At 42.7% G+C, this 23,131-nt stretch overlaps 1 protein-coding gene across 3 annotated transcripts; it reads right to left on the bottom strand.

Annotated features, from left to right (window-relative positions):
- Positions 1-14: 14 nt before the first annotated feature.
- LOC105569887 (transcription factor SPT20 homolog) lies at positions 15-23,131 on the bottom strand. Of its 3 annotated transcripts, none has more exons than XM_012026691.1 (7): positions 22,756-23,131; positions 10,899-11,055; positions 9,543-9,643; positions 6,607-6,686; positions 4,495-4,821; positions 3,979-4,116; positions 15-1,552 (listed from the first exon to the last, which is right to left on the bottom strand). In XM_012026691.1, the coding sequence occupies exons 2-7, from the start codon at positions 11,021-11,023 to the stop codon at positions 1,274-1,276; spliced, it is 1,050 nt and encodes a 349-aa protein (XP_011882081.1). In that variant the 5' UTR covers positions 11,024-11,055; positions 22,756-23,131; the 3' UTR covers positions 15-1,273. The 3 variants fall into 3 exon arrangements, with proteins under 3 accessions (XP_011882081.1, XP_011882080.1, XP_011882082.1); XM_012026690.1 differs by lacking the exon at positions 22,756-23,131 and adding an exon at positions 17,255-17,435; XM_012026692.1 differs by lacking the exons at positions 10,899-11,055; positions 22,756-23,131 and adding an exon at positions 10,213-10,367.

Genomic DNA, 23,131 nt, shown 5'->3' with positions numbered 1-23,131 from the left:
GAGTATCCCTAGCGCAAATTGTGATGTTTATTTATTTATTCACATCGATATGTTACATTATTAAAAATTATTCGTTTGTTAGTTAACGGGCAGACCCATTGCCAAATCGCGTTATCATATGTGTCGCCTTTCAGTACTCGACGCATAAAACTCTTCCCCGAATACAGTATTCTGTACTCCGTGTGATTCGATCGTTCATTTTGCGGATTCTTGTCTACATTCGACGTTCGTTATTTTTCCGTATCGTTGTCATCGAAGTAAAAAGTACACTTTATTATTCTTCCGAAATCCCTTACGCCAATCGCTTGTGATCCGCCACTCGTGTGATCCGTATGGCAAGCGTTAGTCTTGTAAACCTGTTTGCAGCGTTAATTCTATCACAACATTGAGTCATTCATCTGCATCAGAAATTCCCAAACTGGGGGAGAGGGTCTTGCGTTAGGCAAGAATTTCTAAATAGGGGGGAAACCGTATTAGCTGTTTCTTAAAAAAAGAAAGTGTGAAAAGATGAGATAATTATTTTAAAGCAATATATAGTAATAAGATAAATTATTACAACACGAATAACAGAAACAGTTTCTACGGTCTGGTTGAATTTTAGTACCTAACAATATTTTTTGCGTAGGTATACATATTGTTTTAACTAGCAATAAGCCAAGTTATATTTCTGTCCCGTTTCATTATAAATGTATCTAACAAGATCTACTTTCTCGGTTTGCAGACTACAAGAGACAGGAGGAACGTGAGGCTCACAAGCGTGGGAATCTCCGAACGATGATGCTCGAATAATAAACCGAATGCTGTAAAATAAACCGGACCTTCGGTAACTGTTATTAGTTTATGCTACCCTGCAAAGATGAAAGGTAACCGTTCAGTCTCTGTGTATACAGGTTCGTTGAAGCTCGAAATCCAGATCGGAAGATCTCTTTAGAAACCTGAGAAACGCATGACGTGAAATGTCTCCGCAGCTGTCTGGACCACGTCCTGGAAGAGCGACAGCACGGCGATTCGTGCTCAGAATTGTGACCTGTCCCGAAAGTGATGAGGGAAGGAAGAAATCCCCGAGACGAAATTCCGTATTTATACGAATTTTCCTTCGTAGCCTCATGATTTTTTTCGAGATTTTATTCACGAAGAAGATCATCCCCCATGCGTTTCTCTGGCTCCTCGCGGATCCCGCGGGATCCGCGAGCAACGTCCCGGGTGTCCCGGTCGATGGGAGACCCAGGCCGATGCCTCGTGCTCGTATGCGTTGCTCGGAACGGAATATTCGCTAATGATGATAGGCCGGGGTGAAGTACTGGGTGCCAGGCGGCGCTCGGTAGCCTGGGTAGGTGCTGTTCAGGGCGTGTTGCGCGAAGAAACCGGTATAGTCCTTGTGCACTCGACGGGGCCTGACAGCCGGGCCCCTGGCGAGCTCAAGCCTGGCCCGGTTTTCCGCCTCGAACTGGGCCTTCACGGTCGCCGGCGGCCACTTGAGATCACCTCGCATGTTGCCTGTTGCCGGAGCCTTCGTCGCTGCGGGTTGGGCCTGATACACGGGTGCTGGTGCCTGCGGATCAGGAATGAGTCGAGGAGACCGGAAAGAGGGAAAAACGGCGACGAGAGAAGTGTCGAACGAACTTGTGCAGCATATCGTTACTCAATTGTAAGATCTGCACCTTTGAGAACACTTGTATTTTACTTATCAAACGTCGAATACCTAATGACTTACATTTTATAACATTTTATGACTCAATTTTTTAATCTATGTAGGAAATTAATAATCGGTACAACTGGCAAATTCTAATTAAAGAAATTGATTGCGAAAAATATTACTTAAGTCAGGGTTTTAAGTTGGTCGACACTTCATTGTTCGTTGACTAATTGCTAGACCTTTTTGCTTCTTATACTTTTTACAAACCATGATTGTTGTGAATTCCAGAGGATCCGAATTTTGAAAAATTGCAAACTGCTTCTTATGTAAAATTTTCACTGCTCTGAGTCTGTTGCTGAGGCTGACTAAGTTAGGTCGGTATGTATAATGTTGAACGTATTTTTGGATAAAATTGATGTTGGGATTAACTAATATCTTGTATTAGCTCGTGAGTTGGCCGTTAACTTGTACAGCGGAGAGCATTTTCTCTTAAAATTTATCCCGAAAATTATGTGCTCGTGGGACAAGGTGGTATTTTGAAGAATTTTATCACAGTTTTTTAAAAATTTACCATACATTTTACTAGTAAAATTTATATTATAAAATGTATATGTATACTAAGTATAATTACTAGTAAAATGTATGGTAAAACTTCACAAAAACTCCCATAACATTCTTTGAAATGCCGTGTTGTCCCACGATTAACAGCATTTTCAGGATCAATTTTAAAAGAAAATTCTCTCCGTTTAGCTTTGCTTATATAACGAGCGCTTTCCTTCTTTGAATTAAAATTTTCAATTACCAGTTTAACGCAAATCGCGACAAATGTATATTGGTCACGTTCCTTTATCTCGCTTTAGAAATATAATTTTATACACAACTTTAGTTTCTGATCGTTTAAGCCATTCTTTGATGTTAATTATTTAATCCTAGGTGAGGTCTGTCGGAATCGCGCGGAACGTTGGCTCAAGCAAAACGAAAAGTTACTTAAAAATCAAAATAACGAAAACAGAAATCAGGATGATATTATTTAACATTTTAATGAAACGTAATTTGACACTTTTGTGACTTTATTTTTACATTTCTATAACTTTTTGTCGTTCTAGTTCTCATAGAAACATAGACTCCTCACACCTTCGACGATCTCTTGAAAGACGAAGACATAAATGCGTCTGTCGTTTCCGAAAGAAGCGGGGCAATAAATATTTTAAGCGTCACGTCAGTTATTTGTGATGTAATTATGTTAATTGGACAAACGATTGCGATCTCCTCGTGTACTATTTGTATGAGACGCGCTTCTGGCATGTTCGCCAGAAGCCGCGAAAATATCTGAAAGAACAGCATTCTTGTTAGTGACGCAGAAAACGTTATTCTTTCGAAGTCGAGGATCGGGATTGGAAGCAGCTAGATGCGGGATATTCTTAGAAGTAAATTTCGGACAAGGGAGATGTAATCGATGCTGCCGGAATGACGAGGACGTATATTTAACGGCTGATATGCTTGCCAAAGGCAAGCTCTTGGTAGAACTCGCGCGAATACGCTCTCGCAAAAATATTGTATCGCGCTCTCGCTGATTTTCCGGCGCTACCTCGCGCTCCTTCGTCGACATCCCCTGGGCAACCCGCGCCCGATACTCAGACCGCGCAGCGTTTTGGAAGCGCGCGTAATAATATTTTACCGCGTTTTATTCTTAGATTTCTTAGCCAGATGAAAGTCGCGCGGGAGGTGTAACATAATATCGAACGTACAAATATGTTTATTAACATGTTCACTGCCGAATCCTCCCGTGATGTAACACCCCCGAGCGGAGCACGAAGTAGTAAAGTCAAAATGACATCACAATGACGGTCAAAAGTCATATTTTGAACGGAACATTTATCGCATTATGATTTTGAAACTTAGACACGCCGTTTGACGTGGTTCGCTGTCTTTTCAGAGGCTCCTCTAAATTTTCCCAATAAGCTCGGACAACCAAAAATAATAAAAAGTAGTTCAGTACGCAGAAAGAATTTTCTCTTAAAATTTACCCTGAAATTCTTGTAATCATGGGACAAGACGGCATTTGAAGAACTTTGTGAGAGTTTTTTAAAATGTTATTTATCATACATTCTACTAGTAAAATGTGTACTAATTGTATAAAAGTGTAGTTACTAGTAAAGTGTATAGTAAAATTTTTAATGGATTATCACTGAAAACAGTTGCATATTCACTGATTCGCAGTTATAAGTATAGTATTGAATAATTCAGTGATAACGTTTTCCGTGTTTTCAGTAATGCACTGATTGATTTTTGAAGAGTAGCAGGGGTCAAGTTCCCCAAGCTCTCGGTACCAAAACTCTCACCTGCGAGATGGGCGGCTCAGGACGGAGGATGATAGTGGAGGGTGGTGCCTCGAACGCCGCAGGGGCGGTCGTATAATAGCCGGATGGAGTCTGCTGCTGCCTCTGCGGTGCCCGGTCGTAAGGATCCTGGGGGTGCTGCTGAAAAGAAACGCGACGATGAGCTATCGGCTCGCTGTTGCGAGCGTGTCACACCCACGCGAAGACATCGTACAACCCAACCAGTTGCTATCCTACAAATCTTCCGCTATCCTCGCGAAACTTGGCTAAAAACATCTCACGACCGTGCATCGTGCGAGAGGCTGTGAACGTGAGAATAAGAGAGAGACAGGAAGAGAGGAGCACATGCGTGACTAATAATATATCTCTCGCATAAACAACGACGGTGACCGATGCTTTTTACATCCAAGATATCGCAAGCGTTCGCCACGTGCCGCCTTTTCTTACCGAGAATCATCGACTCCTCTTCCAAAATTCCGGAGGACGACCGTCAGCCACGTTCATGCGAGCATCACCTACCTGCCAAGGCTGAGTCTGCTGTTGCTGTTGTTGCTGCTGCTGCTGCTGCTGCTGCGGTTGCCGCTGTTGGCTCGGAAACGGGGGATGCTGTTGGGAGATCGGCGAGGACGCCGGGGGTGTCACGGCCGCCCAGCCCCTGGGGTTCGCCTGTTGCTGCTGGAAGTGCGAGGGCTGTCGCAGGAGCGTGCCGCCAGGACTGACCGGCGACGGGGACGACGGAACGGCGCTCTGTGTCGACGACCGCGCGACCGTCGAGGGCGGTTGGGGTGACGGACCTGACGAGGGACTGCTCTGGTACGAGCTGAGATCACCGTACCACCCACGGGTCTTACCGGAGGAAAACAGATAAATTTTGTAGGCTCGAGCGAACGCACGGACTGATCGTTCGTAGAGGGATGGGGATGATTGCTTGTGTTCGAAGGATGTTGCGCGTCGATTTGCGAAACGCGATATGGCCTCGTGTGTTTGTATTCAATCACCCTTTTCTATCGAATATTCTTCAAGTCATTAACACAATTTGGATGATGATTAGAACAAAAAGTTACAAATCACAGTCGAAGGAATAAAGGAATAAGAGCCAAGGCAGGATGTGAAATGTCTAAATTTTATTTTTTACAATTTGTTCCTTTATCTCTTCGACTGTGATTTCATATCACAGCCTTACGAATTTATTAATTGTTTTAAAAATGAGAAGCTGACAATTCTAAGTTGACATTTAAATTATAGAACGGGAAGGAGATTTGTGAAATAGATATAAATGGACTAATCTAACAAATGACTAAATTGTCAAAGAGTGATTGCTGAGATTCGAATTATCATCGAATCTACTTATGTCATTAAACATGTATAAAATAGAATATTTAGGAAAAAATTATTTCTGTAAAAGTTGAGCAAATTTGCGAGATACTTTGCCGAGAGTGAGAAGTTGCGAGGTGAACTCTTGTTAATGATTACATAATTAATTGACGAATTAATAATTCAATAATTTGGCCGCGATTCGCTCGAGCCGAGCACCGTCAGTTTTATCAGAAAGTGCACCAATTCGACGACAATCTGTCGTTTCGCTCCCTGCAAATAATTCATCGGTAGACTTGCCTCGACGACCGCAATGGTGGACGGATTCGCGATCGGTTTTGCTTACGATGATACTCGGGTGTTGTTTTGCATCGTAAACTTTTCTAGTGATATCGATATTCACTGCGTGCACGAACTTGAGATGCGAGTCAGAGATGGAACGACACTTCTTATTCGTATCGACTTCTTCGTTTAACAAAACAGTAATACGTAAAATGACCGCTGTAAAATTGCTGCGAGATTTCGTTAAATATCGATAATATTTCTGTTGAGTTTCTTCATTCGCGGTTTGCTTAGTGTCGACTTAATTTCGGGGCTCGCGCTGTATGTCGTTGCATTGGTTCTCCATCTCTGCTCCGAGCAAAACGGGACTGGTATGTACACAGAGAGGAGCGAACGTGAACAATACATAAAAGAAACACGTAAGGAACATCGTTGCACTCACTCTACACGCATGGCAAGATGCAGGAGGAGCTATCGCACTAAGTGGAGATAAATAATATTACGAAAAAAAATGCATACAACACGTAGACATTCAAAAGTGTCGTGTCTCCGCAATACAAAAGTGTCCATTTGGTGGTTCTTCAAACTGTCGCGATCTGATCACCCGCTTCGTTATGCTCGTCTATATCCTCATCTCCTCCGTAATGAAATGACAACCCTAGTAGCACAGTGCATTGGCTAAACATTGACCCAGTACAACCAAATATTGGGTCAATGGTTAACGAATGTTTGGTCCATGCGTTGTGCTACTAAGAAAGTGTTGCTACGATTAAGAACAAAGACAGCGAGGCGTGTCAAAATTTGGTTTCTATATGTCTAATTTTTACCTCTTTTTTTTATTGACACGCTAACGCCATACTAACTTCACTTTCGACGTATTAATTTATGTATGTGCGTTGCAAAAAAGGAGCTGCGAATTTTGTTGATCGCTGCCTTTCGCCTTAACGCGGAGCAGCGGTAATGATGAGACAACGAAACCTGATTCTTTAGCGCGAAGATACGTACACACGTATATCCGATTATCCGTCATATTACCTTCGCTTGGACGGGAGCTTGCTCCACGTAGTCGAAGTCTTGATCCTCTGGAGGCGGTGGCCAAGCTACCCGTTTCAGACCTAGGATAATAATAGAGTCTCGTAGAGACAAAGGCTGTTGGCGCGACTAGGTTCTATGAAATTTCTTCGTTCACGAACACGGTATATCTGTATTAACCAATTAGAATCGGACCAGTTCGCTTGAACGACGACGAAAATGTTTCGTTCTTTAAAGATGACATTTAAACGGAGAGGGTAAGAGTATTTTTGGTACCGACGATCTCCGGGAGATCCCTACATATCACCTACACGCCTTAATAATCCAACAGACACGTAACAAACACCGTAGAATGATTTTAATGAGCCTCCGTATGATTTCTTGAAAAGATGTATATAAATTTAAACGCGATTTTATACACGTAGGGAATTTTCTTTTAAAATGTACACTGAAAATCGTGTAATCGTGGGACGACATGGCATTATGAAGAACTTTATGAGTGTTTGAAATTTTACCATACATTTTATTAATAAAACGTATACTGAGTGTAATTATTAAGTAAAATTTATGGTACAGTAGGTCAAGTAACTCATAAAATTCTTCGAAATGCCACGTCTCACGATTACATGATTTTCAGAATAAATTCTAGTTAGAGAAAATTCTCTCCGTGCATATATATATATATCTATAATCGTGTTTAAATTAGATGAATGTAAGTCCGAGAAAACAAATATATCGCCAGGTCTCTTAGGTCCGATTTCACCAACGTCGCGTAACTTTCAGCTCAGCTTAATTCGTCCTTTGTCTCTTTCCAACTGTTACTCTAGAAAGACACAAACATGAATTAAATAAAGATGAAAGTTACGCGACGTTCGGTGAAACCGGGCCTTATTCTACATAAAATTGTAAGACAATTGATTTCGATCGGTAGAAAAAGTGTCATTCATTTATCCGTCATGTTGCTACTAGCGTCATCGATCATCAAGTCCGCGTCTGCTCGTTTGATCGCGATTCGTCGTCGGATCACTGTCATCGATTCCCCACGAGCCATCACTCGATCCAACTTTACGTCGCACAGTGGATCGGTAGCAGTGCCGTCCTTTCTACGACGTTTACCGTTACGCTTTTCCAGAGAAACACCTAATGACGTGCAACTTTAATTTAACCGTGCCACGCTCTCGTCTGCCGCGCATCGCGTGTACCAAGTGTTGCGACACCCGTATGGGATCACGCGTCGTTAATCGCGCACAGTTCGCATATTTCCTGGCAAACTAATAACGCTCGCCTGGACCCGGCGCGTCCACATACCGATGCGATTCCCCGAGCGAGCGAGCCTGCCGGTTCGGCCACGACGTTGCGAAGAACGCGACTCTGCCAAAACGCACACCCGCCAACTACTAACGCTATGGCGGAGTCACCTGTACCTTTCATTATCGCGAAAACTAGCTGGCTACCGATTTTAGAGCCTTTCTGGTGGCCGGCCAAGGAGTGGGGCTTGACATTGTGCCCGATCAGAGAGGGGCAGCCCGCGACCCTGAGGAGGGTCGTGAAAAATTTCCCGGGAGATGTCTACGTATCGCCTATGTGCGCCTTTACGATCCAACAAACAAATAACAATCGTCGCAGGATGATTTTAGAATAATGAGTCTCGGCATTTCTTTAAAGACCATTTCAACTTAAATACTATCTATTATATATATTATTTATATCATTTAATATAAGCGGATTCTCTCATTTGAACAGCAAGGCGTAGCGTCTGTCTTCGACGAATTGATCGAGATCTTAACCACGCGCGTTTGACACTCGAACGCACAATGGTTCTCTGATCTAATTAGGAACAATTTTAGGGGGAAGGGGTGAATTAATGCAGTGCGCGCTCCACAAAGGGAAGCTCTCTCTCGAGCACAACGCTCGGTGTTGAGTGACGACTGAGCAGGGCCCGTGTGCGCCGCGAAAACGCTTTGCTAATCTGGTGAACTCGCGTCTTTGAGCGGCGGCCAGAGAACGACGGTCATGCTAAATTGAAAACGCATTGCCAACGATAAGCGGCATTAATTCAGGGAGCTGATGCCGCCCTAGACCAGGTGATCGACGGCCGTGCCGCAAACGGGTCGCGACGATATTTGCACCTGTGAATCATCGCCGCTCTTGCGCAGCGAGATTGACTTTAGCGCGCAAATTAAGGCCTGTGTCCACGATGCTAGAACTTGGTCCAAGTTCTAGCAACGTGGACACAGCCCTAGTAGCACAATATATTAGCGCAATATTGGGAAATAATGTAAATCTAGTATTCCCAATAATGTAAGATGGACGCCTTCTCTTATTTAGCCAATATATCTATTTAGCAATATTAGTCTAATATTGTATCAATATTAGATCGATATTCTTATTGCATTGTTAAATATTGGCCAATGCACTTCCAATAGAAATCTAATATTATATAATTATTATTGTGCAATATGTACATTTATTCCGTGGCCAATATTGGCTTTACGTTGGGCTATATCGGCAAATGCATTTCTAATATAGCCAACATTGGATTAACATTTAGTCAATGTTTAGCCAATGCACTGTGCTACTAGGGAGGCCTTTATAAACAGACCTGGACTCACGTGCTACGTGTCAGTCAAACTGTAGATGAAGAGAATTTTCTCTTAAAATTTATCCAGAAAATCATGTGATCGTGGAACAACGCGGCATTTTGAAGAACTTTATGAGAGTCTCTTGACATTTTTCCATACACTTTACTAGTACAACGTGTACTAAATATAATTACTAGTAAATGTTTGTGGTAAAATTTCGACTCTCATAAACTTCTTCGAAATTTTAAGGGAAGGTTCTCTCCGCCTAGACGTCAGAAGACCGTTAGAATCTTTCTAATCCGAAGTTGCACCCTCTAGAAATATGTACAATTTTCAAAGGGACATTTCGTAACTTACCTGGTTGACCACCGCGCTGCCTCGCTTCTTCTTCTTCGAGCATACGTAGAACCGCGCTGTTCTGCAAGTTCGCTGGCTTGGCCAACTGGCTGAAGTCGATCCTGAAAAGAGAGCACACCGTTTAAGCCCGGCTTGATTAGATAATATTTCGAATGCTGCGAAAATTACGCGGGTAAAATGAGACAACTGCCTGTTGCTTTTACTCCTCGAGAAAAATGGTGAACGTAGATAAAACGTCACTTTAAATATGTGCTTCTGCAGAATAAATGGACAACAGATAACGTGAATTGTGCATTATAAATCTATACGGAAGGATTTATATGATTGGCAAGACACTTTTTCCCCGATGTCTACAAATAAATACTCAAAGTCGATTTTTTTACAGTATACAGAAAATTGCTTTGTTTCATATGTGCTCTCATTAAGAACGTTCGCTTCAATTTTATCCATACTACTCGTCCCAACATTATCAATGAAAACCGAGATTAGCGTTGAATAGAATGCGAGGTGAAGATAATCAACGACTGACAGGAGTCGTGTAGAATCTCGAGCGGAGGAATTGCCAAGTCGACGGAATGCGCAAACTTGCAGAAACTGCGGGAAGCAAGAAACAGACTGCTCAAAGCTCGCGAAAGAAAAGATTCGCGGAATCCGGTGGTCGGATCGTCACCTCTTCGTCGCAATCATCTTAACGGGCGGAGCTCCCGAAGCGAAGGATACGAAGGACGGTGACGACGGCGAGGAAGGACGGAACGGCGCGGCGTCAACGTGGTCCGTCAAACGCGAAACTAAGTCAAGTACGAAGACGAGGCGCGGCGGTGCGAGCCATCGGCTTCGCGCAGGCCGTTTATTTTCAACCGGCCGGTGTGATTCGACTCGACGAAAATAACTGACGTCGCGAACGGAATCGACGCCGACGGCTGATTCACGCGTCGGCCGGCGTCGTCGCGCGACCGACCGACACCGGCCGATACGTGTACGATCGCACGAAGCGCGAACCGCGAGCTGACACTCGACGATTGACGCAAGGTGGTCGTCCCGACCGCTTCAGATTCGCCGCGCGAACTCCGCTGCTCGTGAGTCATCCACGTCGATCGCGGCGATCCGGAGACCGAATCGGAATCCGATCCGGACTGAAGTAAACAGGACAATGCCCAACGATTTTCCTTGTGAAACTAATAGTTGTTCTAAAATATTTAAAATGATAAATTTGATGGATATTAAAATGCTGAAAACCAACGATTACATTGCATTGGAAAGTTGTTGACACGATTTTCTTTATAAATGTTATTTCGTAAAATGGTTTTAATGCTTTACTTCTTTTTTGCGTCTTCTTTAATTGGCGTATTAACTTACCCGACTGCACCGTTGGCCAGAACTTGAGTCTGCCTATCCAGAGTCTCCTGTATCGCCTGTGGCGAATACAAATTGATAGGAGAGTTGAACTGTTTGTTCACAAATTTCGCCTTCTGGGTAGTCATGTTGCTGTCTTGATCGACCTACTCTCGATTTACTGTAACATCGGAAAACGATTGTCGTAGAAACGAAATATGCAACAATGCTGAGAACGATATTTTAAACAGTTTCCCTCCCTGTGAACTATAATCGCTCCGATATTATTAACTACACAGAGAGAATTTTCTCTCAAAATTGATCCTGAAAATTATGTAATCGTGGGACAGCGTGGCATTTCCAAGAATTTAATGAGAATTTTTTGACACTTTACCACACATTTTGCTAATAAAATGTACTCTCTAAAAGTCAATCAGTGAATTATCACTGAAAACAGTGAATGGTTACTGAAAGTCGCAGTGGTATCGCTTGCATGTTTGCACTATTTTATTACGAATTGATGATATAGCGAAAAATATCCAACGTTCGGGCACGCGTGTTTTCCCTCGTAAGGCAGAAGCGACGAAAATGACTTATATAAGATTATTTTCTTAAACGTGCTGCAAATGGCACGCGGGCCATTAATCTGTCACCGCTGCGCTATTTGCACGCGAATTCTGCCAGAATTCACCGGACCCTACGTCTATATGATTTTACGACGCAAATATATATCTTGCGGATAACGCATGGGAATAAAAATTGAACGCGGCAATAAATAACCCGAGGCAATTTTTCGTTTTCCGTTTTGTATGCGGCAGACAGCTGCCTGGCGTTCTTCTCATGCGCGATTGAGAATGACGTTTGTTTACATTGGCACGTTCTGCGCATCGATAAGAGAAATGCGAAAGTTGTAAGTGGCAACTTACGCACGGTATATTATCAGCATCTAAGAAAAGTAAAAAATCATTACGTCATTAAATCAAAATATAATTTTTTATTATCATATCATCACTTTCTACTTGCGTTAATAAATCGTTTTCACTTCATTATCATGTTCTGCAGTAAATACACAGACTATCGAAGGAACTCAGATGCTAGAATCAATGTAATACATAAAAAACACACGGAGAAACTGGGAGAAGCATTTAGCTGACATTCGGATTTTTGATGCCCTTTCAGAATAGATTTCTGATAACAAAGAGGAAAATATTTTTATATATGTATAGAGAAAAGTCCTCTATTGTGAGATAGGCTTCTAGTATGAAGTAGCAGGTTTCCAATATCCAAATTCAATCACAAATCTTTTTCGCAACGATTACACAATCTAACAGTGAATTGTCCACTGAACAGATTTCGCTCCAAGGGCACTAAATTCATGGTGGAATCAACAGACGATGCCTATTAATTTAACAGAAACCCCGCTATCCCATATTAGGATATATCCTATCTCATAATTTGAGAATATTCCACTCAGGATTAAAATATTCCCTTTTCAATAATAAATATGATCGTTACTATATCGATTCTATTTTACGAAGATCGGGATGTAACATGTGCTATATTAGCATAGCAATATTGGATCCGGAAATCTTTTCAGTGCGAAAGCCGTCGGCGACACTGACACAGATGAAATTATTCAATAAATCGCCCTGAAGAACGACGATCATTAATTCTGTCTATGACGTCGTTAATCTGCATCGCGACGCGATAGCGACGAATTCATGTAACGCGAATTTATTATTATAACGCTGCACTCCTGCCTCGACACAAATGAGTCACGCGTGTATACTCCAATTCGGTCGTAAATCGCGCGAGGCCGAAGAGCGGACGCAATTTCGGTAAGTGGGTCGCGAGCTATCGTTCTCGATGGCACGCTCGACGATCGTTCGATTGTTCGGCCGCTCGATTCCGCGGGACGCGATCGGCGGCGCCGCGTCGGGGGATTCTACGACCCGCTAGAAAGCGTGACATTAAATTCCCGGCCACGCGCCAAGAAATCCGTGCAGGGGCGCATGCCGTTGAGAGACATCGTTCAATTCGGGTGGAGGAGAAAAAGTAATCGACGTTCCTCACGCGTCATCTCGTTCTCACATCCGAATCGGAAGAACTGCAAATTGCTCCCCTACAGATCGTTCGATCGATGGAGATAAATATCGCGCGTTTGCCTCGAGCTTCGCTAATTCTTTTCCCATTGTTACCCGGCGGAGTATCGGCCGACAGTTTCTGGAGGTGAATTTTGTATCTTACACTATAGTGAAAGTGCTAAAAGTGAACAGCTTGGTCTCTTTCAAACTGTCCCCTTAAAAAGAGACAAACTCGCTCGCTTTTAGCATTTTCACTATATTGTAAGATAAAAAGTTGACTGAAACCGAATGTGCACCAATCAAGCAAGTCTAGCTGTCGTCAGCATCTCGTGACGAGACAGTCGCGAGTTCGCTGACACACGCGCGTGCCTCGAGCAGAACAAAGAGTCATTTAAAAGTCACGACATGAAAAAGTAATCATTTCCAGAGAATCAAGATGATGTCACTTAACACTCTTAATGAACACAATTCGACCTTTTCATGACTACACTTTGACTTTTCGCCGAGAGAGCGCAAGTCGCTCGTGCACGCGAAATGATTAAAATCTCGCAGGTATTGTTATATTTCACGAATTTGCTACTGTCAATTCATGCAAACATCTGTGTAATACACAAATTGTGTGGCTTTTGTGTACAGACCGACAGGCTCCCTCTCTTCGGACTAAATCAGAGAACAGCATGGTCATTGAAATTAAGTTAACAAAAAAATCTATTTACTCACTGAAAAAATGTTTCATCGGATAAATCAATTAAATAGTGCTTCCGATTACGTTTTATATTTAATCGGACATTTTTCTCAGAGCTCGAATAAGTTATGAGTGCAAAAGGTGCAGGGTAGCTCCAGCATCCCCTTGATTTGAAGTCACGCGAGATATGTCAAAAATCGGGAAATCCACAGACTGGGGATGACAGGGTTCTGCTAGAAAGCAAATGTTCCCGTAGATTTTTGCGGGAAAGCTCTCGAGCCTCGTCCCGAGAGAACTTACAGAGAGATATCTGGATAGGCGAACGTATGGCGCGTAAAATCTTTCTTCAAGGTTCCTCGTCCGGACTTTTATCGAGGTCGCGAACGCTTTTTTTTAAGCAGGATCATGTACACCCCCTTTCCTCCCTCTTCTATCTACTCGAGACGCCTAGTACTTTGAACGATTCTGTTGCTGAATCGTTGTTTCTTTCCTCGAAGAAGCACGCTTCATTAAACGCACCTCTCCTCGCGGAACCGCAGCGATCTATTTCTGATGCATTTTCCCTGCGATCTCGCACGCGTTTCGCATTTTGTTCATAACTTGGAACGTATTTATATCCCCTGGTCATAAACACGAGAGCCGCCGTTCTCACGTTTCTTCCTTCCCGCCGAATATCTCATATAATTTAAGACGCTGCAAAATCACCCGCGGCAATCAATTTCCGAGGTGGTTACGTGTTGTTGCTATTAATCACCACTTATCTTTCGCTCGTACACGTCTAACATTTCCAAAGAGAATCGGCAATAAACGTTCGCCCATTTAATTATCAATCAAATCTCTTCTCGCTGAGAAGCTTCTGAGAACGACTGTTTACTGTTCTAACACTGTTACTGTTTTTAAAGCTAAATTTAGAAACAATTTAGAACCGATTCTCTATCGTCGTCTCTTTCTCTCCCTCTTCGATTCGATTACGCTCGATTGGTGTACCTGGACAAAACGCAGACCTGCTCAACAGCCGAAAACCTCGGATTCTCGCCGGCGCGTCCCTGCTGGGCGGCCACCGCGGTTATTTTTGCCTACAAAATTCCTCCGAATATATCTACATCGTCCGCAAAATCTCTACTTCTTCCCCCTCCTGCAGCAGCTAGTCCTCGCAAGCCCGCGGGTCGTATTGAATTACATTAAAGCTCGCGCGCCGCGAGAAAAATCGGCCGATATCGATGTCGATCTAACAATAGTACGTATCGACCGGCACTGTTGTTCAATGCCGAGGTTGTCGACGAATTCCTCGTGACGTTTCCTCGCTAAGAGTCACGTGAGTTTTCAGATAAATGCTATTTAAAAATTAGGCGGCGCTATTTAAAAGTGCGTTGGTGCGAACGACAAAGGTGGGTCCCGCCGCCCATAAATTTGACCCAATGACATTCCGCTGTAATCGATTTATGTCCATTTCTATCGCAGATTAATTTTAACTTACTTTTTATTTCTTTCACTATAAGTTTTAAGAATTAGAAAAATATGAGAAGTAACTTAAACCGAGATTAAAATTAGTCTACGTTGATAGAAATAAAAATTGAAGATTCCTCTCTTTCACCAGTTCTAAGAATTAGAAAAAGATGAAAAGTAACTTAGACCGAGAATAAAGTTAGTCTACATTGATGGAAATAACTATTGAGGATCGAATCACTAAATCGAAGAGATTGTCAAGGCACCTGGGATCGCGCTCAAAAGCGAGTTCGGTCGGGGTAAGGGTTTATTTTCGAAAATCTGCGAAAATCTGCACGGGGTGAAAACTGCTTTCCACGTCCCTCGGAATCCACGGGGGCGACCGGCCCCGGTTTCCTTTACATAACTCGCGTCTATTCCAAGCTGCGACGGCGTTCGCTCGATGTCGCGGCCCCGTCGAAACCCTCACGTCGACCTCGCGAGTGTCAGATCTCGCGAGGAAAAAAGTCGCACGACCGATTCCTTAAGATTCTCGATCGTTTCAGATGTACCAGAAGTGTAGAATCACTCCGGCATCCCCTTAAGGGTTTTTCCCGCATCGCGAGATTACTCGTTTACGTGACGCGCGACGTGTCGCCTATTTCTGGCCGATTGTTTCAGCGATACGTCGCGCATAACGACTTTTGGCCGTCCGGAGTGTTGTGACAGATTCACTCCCGCGGTGGTTAAAACGATGCGAATAGACGGGGCGGCGCGTCCCGAGAGAGCGTTGTCGTGTATGTCTCAATCACCACCTCGTTCGCAGATCCGCGTACGTACCCCCGAGCACGACAGACGTCACGTTTTTTGGCTGGATGGACCTGTCGCTAGACAATACATTCCGCTGACTCACGGGCTCGTGGCTAAATTCGAGAACACGGCAATTCTGCGACAGCAAACGATCGCGCCTTACACCTCATTTACAATTGTTTATTACGCCGTGCTTGATTTATGCTGTTCATTTACGAATTAATTGTGCAAAGGCGTAATTTACGCGCGAGGTGGCGGAGACGTGGAGATTAATTCTCTTCGATATTTTATCGAGTTGCCTTACGTGCCGAATCTTGAACCGCTTCGTCGAAGAACTGCGGCTCGATCACAAATCTTCCTCCGGCGTGAACTCGTAAAACAAAAAATGAAAAATTCTATTGACCAATATTGAATTTCGTCAATGAGATTTTTCGCTTTTCACGAGTTTACGCTGGAGAAAAGCAGTCGCGATTCGACCCCTGAAGAGAGCAGAAAAATTTGCAAGTGTTCCTACGATTACAGGAATTCTCTCTAAAAGTCAATCAGTGACCACTCGCTGTTTTTAGGGACAATTCACTGGTTTTTAGAGAGTTTATAATGAAATCGAGTCAATTGTAGATCATGGAGAAAGATATTGGATAGACATGGAATCGATAATATACCCGTAGATTGTAATTGATCACCAACGAGGACTTGGCCTGGCTTGCCTCAGCAATTAGACGGTCAAACGCCAAGATGGTAATTGAGTATGACAACTACACCTTGCCAGTTAAGCCGCCAATAACGGGAGGGTGGTGTAATCTAGAGACCCTGCAATCAGAGACTGGCCATAAAGAGTTCGTCAAATTCCTGCGAATGAGAGAGAAACATAGTAACGACCGTAGAAGAGTGAGATAGCCTATGTTTCTCTCTCACTCGCCGGAATTTGACGAACTCTTATGGCCAGTCTCTGATTACAGGCTCTCTAGTGTGATCGATCGATCTCTAAAAACGAGGGATCGGCGTGGAGTGTACGATACTCTCATCACTTCCAAACCTCCTTTCCAAATCTGAACAGCCGCATGATAATTCGTTTGAATAAAAACAAGTCGTCGCTTTTGTTCTTTCAAGACTCCCCCCCCCCCCCGTCCGTGATTTTCTACACCGTTCTCGAGTTCCAACGCCATTCGACCCCCGTATTCGCCTTCTCCCTCTCCCCACGTTTCTCCCACACCCTCGACACCCCGTTGTCAATTTTTCACGCTGCCCCTGCACTCGCGTCTTCGGCCTCGTTCGCGTCTCCTCCACTTATTTCCCTCGGTTTCCGGCTTCCCACCTGGCACCCCTTCCGCCGCGGGGACGACGACGTCGCGGCGCAGCGAGAACGCGGCACCTACCTTCGCGCTGGTATACGTGGAGCACGCGGGTTCTCCTCGGGTGGCGAAACACACTGGACCCTCGGAGGAGCGAAAGCACCGGAGAGCAGCAGAAGACAACTGTCGTCGACCCCCCTCCCTCACCCGGAACCGCCGAAATCGTTCTGCCCCCTCGGCACCGTCCTCCGCCGCGGTTATTTTCGACCCCCGAGATGCTCTCTTTCTCTCCCTCCATCCCGGTATTCGACGGATTTCCTGGCAATCGCAGGAAAGCCTCGCCCGCGTGTCGTTTCCGAAAATCTCTCGTCTGCGCGAGCCACGGATGAGTCGGAATCGGCGGAAACGCGCTCGCCGAATCGCGCAATCGAGCGCAATTTATTTTTAGCGAGAATGTCGCGGGAAGAATCGAAGAGCTGCTCCCCCCCCCTTCCTCTTTATTTCCAGCGAAAACCTGTAAAATTTTGTTCTCACGGTGCCGAATTTTACTTTCACAAAACTAATTTCGTAAAACAATTGTGTTCCGTCCGCCTCGCGCTTAATTGATTTCACTAATTTCTCGCCTGAATCTTTCAGATTTCTACGCTCCCTTCTTTCTTTCCAACTTGATACTTTTTTTTTCTTTTATTCACTGCTGTATCGTTGCTACTGCGTTCGGAAATAAATTTGGAACGCTTCAAAACTGTCAGAGCGTAAATCACTCGTGAAAAATGGAGCACTTGAACATTTTCGTGAGTAATAAATATGTACTATAAGATCTGCACCAACTTTCCACGCGTTTTAAACTTGAAAACTCGTCGACAGGTTTTCCGTACCTAACTGACAATCATTTGTCACCGGTGTCTTCTTGAAAGTATAATTAATATTAGCAATTGCCACACAGGACGTCCCAGACCTAACAAACCACCCGTTAATAACAGATTCCCGAGATCAAGACGAAAATCCTAATGCAAAAATACCGATAATAATTATTTCGACATTTAAAAGCAAAATTGCTCAGCAACGCAGTTACGTGCAATAAATGTTTAAAAAATATTTAACATGGGTCATGTTTACCGTTGGACCTGCTCTTATCTCGTCTCGCGTGAATTTTACTTACAAGTATGAGACGCCTCGTAGCGGCAGCTCGTCGTAACACAGCAGCAATTTAATTGTGCAAATATTCTGCCAAGATGATTCGCCAAAACGCAGTTGTTTTGCTGACATACTATTTAGAAATACACTAGAGATGACCAAACGCGCGCTTCGCGCGCGCAGTTTGTGCTTGAGCATTGTATATTTTTAAGAATTTCTATACATGCAACGAAGTAATTGTATGCGCAACGTCAATTTAAAATAAAAAGTAATTTATCACTCACTGATACGATTCGCAACCGCAGAGTTGTACATCATGTATGTTAAACTGTAAAAATACAAATATGTATATGATTAGTATATGTAGACTAATTGTGTCAAATCGAAATTATTGTACTAAATATGCTTCATATTTTATATTTTAAAAAATAGGTATTTATTAAGATAATTATATAAAATACTGAAAAAGCCTTCCTTTTAAATATTAATTCACAAAATTTTATACATTGGTTTTGTCTCTAACACTTATTCGACTCCTCGTTCGAATCATTTGAATAAATAAAATAAAAACGCAGAACAGATGCTTTATTTTGCACAAGTAACAATTAAATAACATAAAAATGTAAGACACTTACCTTACGATTTCTCCGCCGTTGCCCGATGCCTCCTCGGCCTCCTCCTCCTCTCAGATTTCCTTGTTGCACTTACACGACACTCACTCGCGAAAATCATCGATCGCGCGAAATTTCCGGCACTCCCGTACGCGATGTGAAATACCGCGAACACACGAAATATTATTAACTTCTGCGTTATCGGTTTCCAAGACCTTCTGTCATACAAATTACTCAAACTAACAACTTGCATTTTTGATTCGGAAGAATAGGACAATGGATAAATCACTTTCGAATTGGCGATATAAAACGCAACGCGAGCATCGGAAGCATAATCTGCGGCAAAAAAATAATGTAACGACGTGCAATAAGCGACTTTCTTTACTTCCCGCCCGTTCGAGTTGCGAAGAACGACAGAGCGAAGTCGTAAAATTTCTCTTTTTTCCCGAAAATGGAACAGATTACACGAAATCGACAGATAATTAAAAGCGCGGTGCGTAAACGAGATGTAACCGCGACAAAGTACCACGGTTTACATTCATATTTTAGATGAGTTGATAACCGTCGCCTCAATATACAATTCGTTTCTCTTTGCAGGTTGTAAAAACTTAATGATTAATCAAGGAACGTTACTTGTTACTGATAAAGGTGTGCAAATCAATAGTGTTTTATCCCTGCATTCATCGCGATCGAGTCTTGGAAACCAATAACGCAAAAGTAATACCACGCACGGAGCGACTCTCGCCACTGCTTGCCGGCTCGACGTTCGGCGAGCGAGTGATAGCGCAGCGACCTTCAAGTAAACAATGGCCCGCGTAACGTCGTACGATACAGCGCCGAGAGAAAAACAACAAAAGAGTTGGCAGTTCGTTGTCCTGTCTACGAAATTGAAAATGCTATACCTAATATTTCTAATTACTTTGTTCAGTGACTGTTACTACGTTTTGCGTATCTTTCTGCGGACTTATTGGTATTGATTACATTAACAATTAATTCTGTTCAATCGAGAAAATGTTTCGAAACGAAAATCGTTGTTACTTAAATTCTAATTACTAAGATTAGAGATTTTACTTCAATAGTTGATGCATACAAATGTATAAGTATTTCTAAATTGCAAATCTTCATTCGCTATGAATCTAAAAGAGAAGTGAAGCACACCGCGCTTCGAGAAAACCAATCGACATCGCGGAAAAGAGGCCTCAACTGTTCGATATTAACGACATTCGCGCCGGTAACATCTCTTTATCAGAAAGGGATTCTGCAAATATTTATCAATATGTTATGAAAGATCTCTATTTCTGCATATTTTTTGTTTTCCCTCTGCGGGAACGCCGTCAACCGTTAGGTTATTTAGCGAAATATTTCTGCATATATTATTCGAAATATGTACGCATAATTCTAGTATTCCAAGTTTCATCCAGATGCCGTCACATAATTCTCCAAATATTTTCCTATCGGGATTAATAATCATTTCGATGGTTTCAAGGGATAACAACGGGACAAAAGGAATTGATGTACATTATCCACGTAATATCCACATTCGATAACTCCGAGAAGTTACATTTACCGAATATTCGGCGCAGGTTTCTCGAGCGTTCTACGCCGCGGAGAATTGAAGGAGCGCCAGCCGGTAAATCGTGCGCTTTGTGTAACACTGTAACACATCTCTCTCGTTAATACAAACGAAAATAAATCAGTCCGAAGTGGCGTCGTGCTTTTGCACCCTGCTTCCACGGATTCTGTTCCGGTTTGTTCCGAGGCGAGACGCTATGCGGTTCTCACAGCGTTTAAGCCTAATCTACAATATGCTCTCTGCATCCAGAAACATTCTGTTTTACGTAAACAAGTCGAAACACTTGAAGAGTTTGTCGCACAATGTACGATTGTACAATGTATAATACACATCTTATCAATTTGCACAAATACTACAAGATAGAAAGTTTTCTAGACGCAAAGAACACACTGTAGATCAGGCTTTAGCGTCCGGCATTCATTGATGCCGTCGTTGAAAGACGCTTGAGACAAGAGTCGTTATAATGATGTTATCAGTCGGCAGGTATTATGAATACTACAAAATACGATTTATCCATAATTTGGTTGCGAAGTACGTCGACGATAAGTGAGGATTATCCGAAACAGAAATAATGGATGAAACAACCCTTGGGAAAATTTACTTTAAATGAAATTGAAGTTTTTAAAAGTAATCTTTCAAATCTAAAAGTTCACTTAAAGAAGTTAAAAGTTTGCTCACGAAATTTTAGGGTAATTTTGGACAATTAAAGTAATTTTTAGGTATAGCCAAGCCTGTCGAAGTTTCCGCTAGAGACATGGCATTTTGAAGAACTTTATGGGAATTTTTTGAAATTTTACCATACATTTTACTAGTAAAATGTATACTAAATATAATTACTAGGTGTAACTAAATATAATTACTAATCATGGGACACCACGGCATTTCGAGAAATTGTACGAGAGTTTTTTGATACTTTACCATACATTCACTAGTAAAATGTATGATACAATTTAAAAAAACTAATAAAATTCTTCGAAATGCCGCGTTGTTCCACGATCACTTTCAGGATTTTAAAAGAAAATTCTCCGCGTGTATATATCTTCTCGGTCTCTCCTCCTCGACGACCTATTTCTTATCGAGCTGATTCAATTCTTTTCACCGTTACCCTGCGATATCACACAGGAGCTGCATGCTAAATGAATCGCAGTGTTCAGTTGAGCAGCTTAGCGGCCAGCTATTCGTACCGCCTCGATTTCTGCATTACCGTCTCCGCAAAGAGATCCGTGTGTCTGTGCGATCAATCGGGCTACTGCGCGCGTTCAGTCTCTCATTTTCTTGTGCTCTCTACAAGCCAATCAGTGGATTGTCACTGAAAACAGTGAACATTCACTGGTTCACAGTTATAAGTATAGCACTGACTTATTCAGTACAGTTATAAATGTTTTCAATGATAATGCACTGACTGACCTTTAGAGAGTACGCGGACGCGATATCGTTGCTTATTTCAAAGGTAGATAAACCGCGCGTTAATTAATATCTTGCATAGTCATCAGTCTCTCAAAGGAGTATATTATCTGTCCCTCTGCACTTCCCGTATTGAATATCATGCAAGCGTTAACGATTTTTCGCGAAAGACGTAGGATCAACGGTAGAATCCGCTGGCGATAACCTACGCTCACAATCAGTACAGTTTCAACGCACAATTACTGGCAGCTAGGGTGCGTTCTTCGACGATGAAAGAATGAGTAATTAATTGATATCAGTGGGGATCGATTCTCGCAAAGTTAGGGACCAATTTATCATGGTTTTTCACCATGAAAATCAAATAGTCGCTAATTTTCACTATGACATTCGTAAGCAGCGCGTCAAAATACGTAGGAACACTGAGTTTCGAAAGAATCGCAGGTGAGTAGTTTGCGGAACTACACCAAGAGACAGAAAACGAATTAAACTAAGCTTAAAGTTAAGCTTTATTTGTTTTATGAAACTTGTTGAAACCGGGCCTCAGTGCCAGTTTCAGAAACGTCGGTTAACTGTTAATCAGAGTTCAGTTAACTCCCAATCTTTTTCTATCTTGTTATTTAAGAAGAGGCAGGGAATCAATTAACCTTCGGTTAGCAGTTGACCGACGTTCGTGAAGCTGACCCTTGGCCCAGTTTCACCAAACGTCGCTCAACTCTAATCTGAGTTTAATTCACGTTTGTCTCTTACTAAAGTAACAATGAGACGAAGAACGGATTAAGCTAAAGTTAAGTAACGTTTGGTGAAACCGGGCCTTGGATGGACAAACGCATTTTCGTTGCTATCCGACGAGCTGGTATACGTACCTAGGGGAAATCGAACCACGTAATTAAAAATTCTCGATTCTGCCAGGTCGACTAATTGCCGATCGGAGTCGCCCTCGATAATAAAGATTCGGACACTGAAAAGGAGAGAGCCCGGGGCCGCGCGAGGAACGAACAATTCGCGTCCATTTCCAGCAATGCAGATTAATTTGGAACTCGGTTTCCCCGATGAAAATTTTTCTCAGCATTTTCACACGAATTGGTACACTTTTCAGACGTACTGAGAAAGTCCACGTGTTTTCTTAGAACTTTTCATACATGTGAACGTTCTGCGATACAAACGTTTGAAATTGTAGAATGAGAAATTTCAGAATATTTCAGAATTCGTACACGTGAAAAATTCTAGAGAAGACACCAA

Source organism: Vollenhovia emeryi, unplaced genomic scaffold (assembly GCF_000949405.1).
Source record: "Vollenhovia emeryi isolate VEMERY1.0 unplaced genomic scaffold, V.emery_V1.0 DF939122.1, whole genome shotgun sequence".
NCBI lineage: Eukaryota > Metazoa > Arthropoda > Insecta > Hymenoptera > Formicidae > Vollenhovia > Vollenhovia emeryi.
The sequence above is the reverse complement of the archived record's forward strand: the minus strand, read 5'-3'. Positions and strand labels throughout refer to the sequence as shown.

Coding starts and splice junctions, on each gene's coding strand:
- LOC105569887 (XM_012026691.1), bottom strand. CDS start 11,023: ATGACTACCCAGAAGGCGAAATTTGTGAACAAACAGTTCAACTCTCCT. Junction 9,644..10,898: donor CTGGCCAACGGTGCAGTCGG/GTAAGTTAATAC, acceptor CTCTCTTTTCAG/GATCGACTTCAGCCAGTTGG. Junction 6,687..9,542: donor GCAGCGCGGTGGTCAACCAG/GTAAGTTACGAA, acceptor TTATTATCCTAG/GTCTGAAACGGGTAGCTTGG.